Source organism: Propithecus coquereli, unplaced genomic scaffold (assembly GCF_000956105.1).
Source record: "Propithecus coquereli isolate 6110/MARCELLA unplaced genomic scaffold, Pcoq_1.0 Scaffold70, whole genome shotgun sequence".
NCBI classification, from domain to species: domain Eukaryota; kingdom Metazoa; phylum Chordata; class Mammalia; order Primates; family Indriidae; genus Propithecus; species Propithecus coquereli.
In genome coordinates, this window is record NW_012153063.1 from 5,067,059 (window position 1) to 5,071,113 (window position 4,055).

Genomic DNA, 4,055 nt, shown 5'->3' on the forward strand with positions numbered 1-4,055 from the left:
AAATGTTTCCTTTTTGTTATTTAAGGAACCTGATATTATAGCTTCTTTATGCCAGAACTAATAGTTTTAGTGTAACCCTAACCAATGGCTTGTTAGTTTGGTTTTCAAATGTGCCTTGAATCTTCTTCCATGATCATGGGCAGGTAGAGTAGAAAAAGATCTGAGATAATAACCAGTTCACTTCTTTCTATTTACAGGCGAGAACAAACATACTGCTTAAACACCTTTCAGATAATTGGTAGAAGAAAAGAAATTAGAACCTGTTTTCGTGATTCCTAACTTGTTACTCTTTCATTATACCGCATCTGTTTCTATCTAATCTAGTCAAAGAAACTAAAACAAATGGTGGTTTTGCCTGATTGACTAATAGGATAAGCAAGTTTTAGTACAGCATGACTACAGAGCCCTTCAGAAAACTGTGTGAAGTGCCTACTATGTGCCAGGAACATTTGGTTCAAAACACAAATTTGCATATTATTGCTTATGAAGTTCACCAATTCCTATATGTATATATTTACATATATATCATATATGTATTTACACATATCATATATACATGATTTTACTTATTTAATATCCTGGGTTAAAAGCAACCGAACTATAGCAGTAGATTGATGTTCAGAACTTCTCATTTTTTATTCTGAGAAAGGACCTGGGTATTAAGAGTCCTGTGCCCAGCTGCAGCGGCAATTTACCGTGTTCTGACAACACAGTCACCCTGGGTCAGAGAAAAGAAAGAGTGGAGAAATTATTTACTGCTCAAGAAGATAGATGAGGCTAAGTTTGTAACTTGAAAACAAAATGCTGGATTTAATTTCCTCCAATTTCACTGTCACTACAATTTTTTTCTTATAGGTTCCTGCAATTTATGGGGTGGACACAAGAATGCTGACTAAAATAATTCGGGATAAGGTAGGATCATCATCTTTAGCCAAATCTATGTTTCTTCACATATTTTTTTTCTCAGTGCCTGAGGGATCCATTAATATGTAAAAGGATGAATATGGCCAGCTTCTGCAGTTTGGGTCTCTGCTATTCTGCTTTACTATTTCTGAGGTAATTTTCAAAACTGAATGCTTGATTGGCGTGTTTGTAACTGAATGGACTTGAGATTAATTCACCTGGCAGTTTGTTGAGTGCTCACTACGTGTTCATTATACAAACAAGTCAAGGCATTTACAATTCAGCTCATGTGACAAGACTTAAGTGAATCAAGTGGAGACGGTAACTCAGTGCATAACAATTTTCCCTAAATTGAGTGCCTACATGCTGGAAAACGCAAACCAGGAAGTGTATGGTATTGGTGCCGTCTTTTGTTTCGTCCTCTTGGAAGAATTATCCATGAAATTAGTGAGTTACCCTTCACGAATGTGCCAAATGGGCCCTGCATGTGTTACCTCAATTATATAGTCTTTCTTGACACTATCCATGACCAAGGTGATAAAGGGAAAGGTTATCTTTTGCTTTCATATCTGATTGCTGGAACATCTGACCCCTCCTCTGAGAATATCTCATCACCATCTGCTTGCTCCTTCTTGCTATATGATGTTGACACTATTATTTTTACATGAAACCTTCGTATCCCACATCAAAAAGAAATTTTACCTCACTAATGTTAACTAAATTCCTCAAATGCAAGTAAAGTTTCTCGATGAATATTATTATGTAAAAAAGAAAAAGATAAATGATCCAATTTGAAAGTATATATGTGAAAGAGATTCTTGAAGATAATCTGTTGTAGATTTCCTTGTCAGAATATATATTGACACAGGCTCTCTGGAAACAGAAAGAAAGATCTTATTTTTGAAAATAAGAATATGGCCACATACCCATGATCAGAGGGAATACAGGGAGAGTTTATACAATCATTCTATTCCAGCTCTGGTTTTATTCCCTTCACCATGATTTTCCTGGGAGTAGATGTTAGCAAAATTATACATCCCAGGTAGATTCTTGTGTTTTCTTAGCCTAATGATGTGTTCAAGCAGTAAACAATGATGAGGCTACCAGGATGGGAAGGGAATAACATTGGGAAAACCTTTTCAGGCTGCAGAATGGGCAGGTTGAATAGAGTATAGTAAGGACTAATAATTTAGGAAAATTCTTTACACGTGTCCTTCATGTGATGTGTTAGATTTAAATGAACCTTCATTTTAAATAGGCAGTTAGGTTTTCAAAATTTGGCTGAATAGGTGATCACAGACCAGATAGTAGTGTTGTCTCTTCTATTTATTGGTTCGTGTTTAAAATGTATTAATATATTGCAGCTTTCATTTCTATTAATCTTAGGCAGAAAAGTAAGATTGTATTTCATTCAGCATGTTTTAAGGAAAAAGGAAGGAGAACTGAAACCCAAATTTCAAAATTAGGGATCTATAAGTATAGTCAAGGGATTATGTGACTTGGATTCTAAAAGTAGATACAGACCACCATGAAATTTAGTAATCCAGTGTGGAAGGGAAAGGTGGTTTTTAGTTAGTTTTCCCAAACTTTGAGGCAACACTCTGGTTTTAGTAATAGCACTGAAATAACCATCATGCCTGCATGGTGTTCAGGCTCCTTCTAACTCCACCACTCCCAGTGATTTCTCCCCCAAGGATTAAGTTGAAAAGGGAAGTAAAGTCTTCCTTCTATTTCATTCAATGCAGTATTTCCTAGGAGAAGGGAAAATCAATGAACTATTTTGAACTTTTCTACCTCAATAAAATGTTGATTACTAAATATAGCATGCCATTTCCCTAAATAGCTTAAAGTAGGCTTACTAACAAATAAGTAAATCTCAAGATACAGCTAATAAAAAGAGGAAAACATTGCCATGTTTAAGCTAGGCGGGCTAATTTATGAAAACTTCACAGAGGGTTGAGAATATTCTTTAAAGTTCAGGCCCTTAAGGATACCTGGACATTAACACGTCTAAAGCAGTGAATATTTTCATTGCAGCTTCTAGAAGTTTGTGACTTAAGTTGCAGTTCACCTTTTTTATGAATTAATTTTACTATCGCAATGTAATAAATTCTCATTCTATCCATTTTTGTGATTTTTAGATTTCTTCTTTTCTTTTCAATAGTTTGTTTTATCCACCTCTTTCATTAAATGTCTTCAGGTTGTATGCACTAAGGAGTATAGAAGGGCACTAAATACTCCAATTTGCACCAGTCTGGAGCCTAGAGAACCAAATTCTGTTGCCTTTTGACTTTGCTTACACGAGGCAACAGTCTCAGCCCTAAAAGAACTAATTGTATTTCCCAGAATGTTTCTCAAAATGTATGTGCAAATTACTTAATCTTTCCAGTTTGAGAAGATGAAGATCTTCTGCTGATGGCTATGAGTAGTTATAAAGACATCTAAATCTTGGAGCAGCTGTTTAAAGTCCCTGTGAGTTTATCCTGTCAGCACCTTCATAGTTGCTTCCTTTTAACTGTCTAATTTGCTTTTTAATTTGATAGGGAACCATGCTTGGGAAGATCGAATTTGAAGGTCAGCCTGTGGATTTTGTGGATCCAAATAAACAGAATTTGATTGCCGAGGTTTCAACCAAGGTGAGAGATCTTCCTTTATATTTTGTAGTTTTACTTTATTCCCTTTAGACCTATATTTCTTATAATATCAAAATCTTCATTTAGGCAGAGTTCATCTTCCAGAAGCACTAGTGTTGAGGGAGAAGGGAGTCTCATAGCAGCTAAAATATATACTACAAAATCAGCTCATTTAAAGTTAGTAACCTTTACTTGCAGGCTTACATGGGAAAATGTATGCTCTGATTTAGAGGCTTTTTACTATTATTTTAGCTCCCCTCCCCCTGTTTCTGGTCCCTCAGTTTAAGATTTTAGCAATGTCAAATAAAGGAAACACTGAACTGCCAAAGACAGGTGTAGCAATGACCGGAAGTCAGAACTAATAACCTACCAGAGAGCCGAGAGAACTTTATAGAAATCAGACATAGTAATCAGAGTCTGGGGTCATTTAGTAAAGGGAAAAATATTTCTTTATACACTAAGGATTTATTGTATAATGGCTTGGTTCAAAAATTAATGTTCATAATGTTGACTGAGTCA

At 35.4% G+C, this 4,055-nt stretch overlaps 1 protein-coding gene across 1 annotated transcript in view; it reads left to right on the plus strand.

The window, feature by feature from the left end:
* CPS1 (carbamoyl-phosphate synthase 1, mitochondrial) overlaps window positions 1-4,055 on the plus strand; it is a gene marked incomplete at its 3' end in the record, with an annotated part of 194,188 nt that overhangs the window by 36,055 nt on the left and 154,078 nt on the right. The window contains exons 5-6 of the mRNA XM_012661215.1: window positions 856-912; window positions 3,447-3,539. Coding sequence (XP_012516669.1) covers window positions 856-912; window positions 3,447-3,539 — 150 coding nt within the window. The remainder of the gene's footprint in view (window positions 1-855; window positions 913-3,446; window positions 3,540-4,055) is intronic.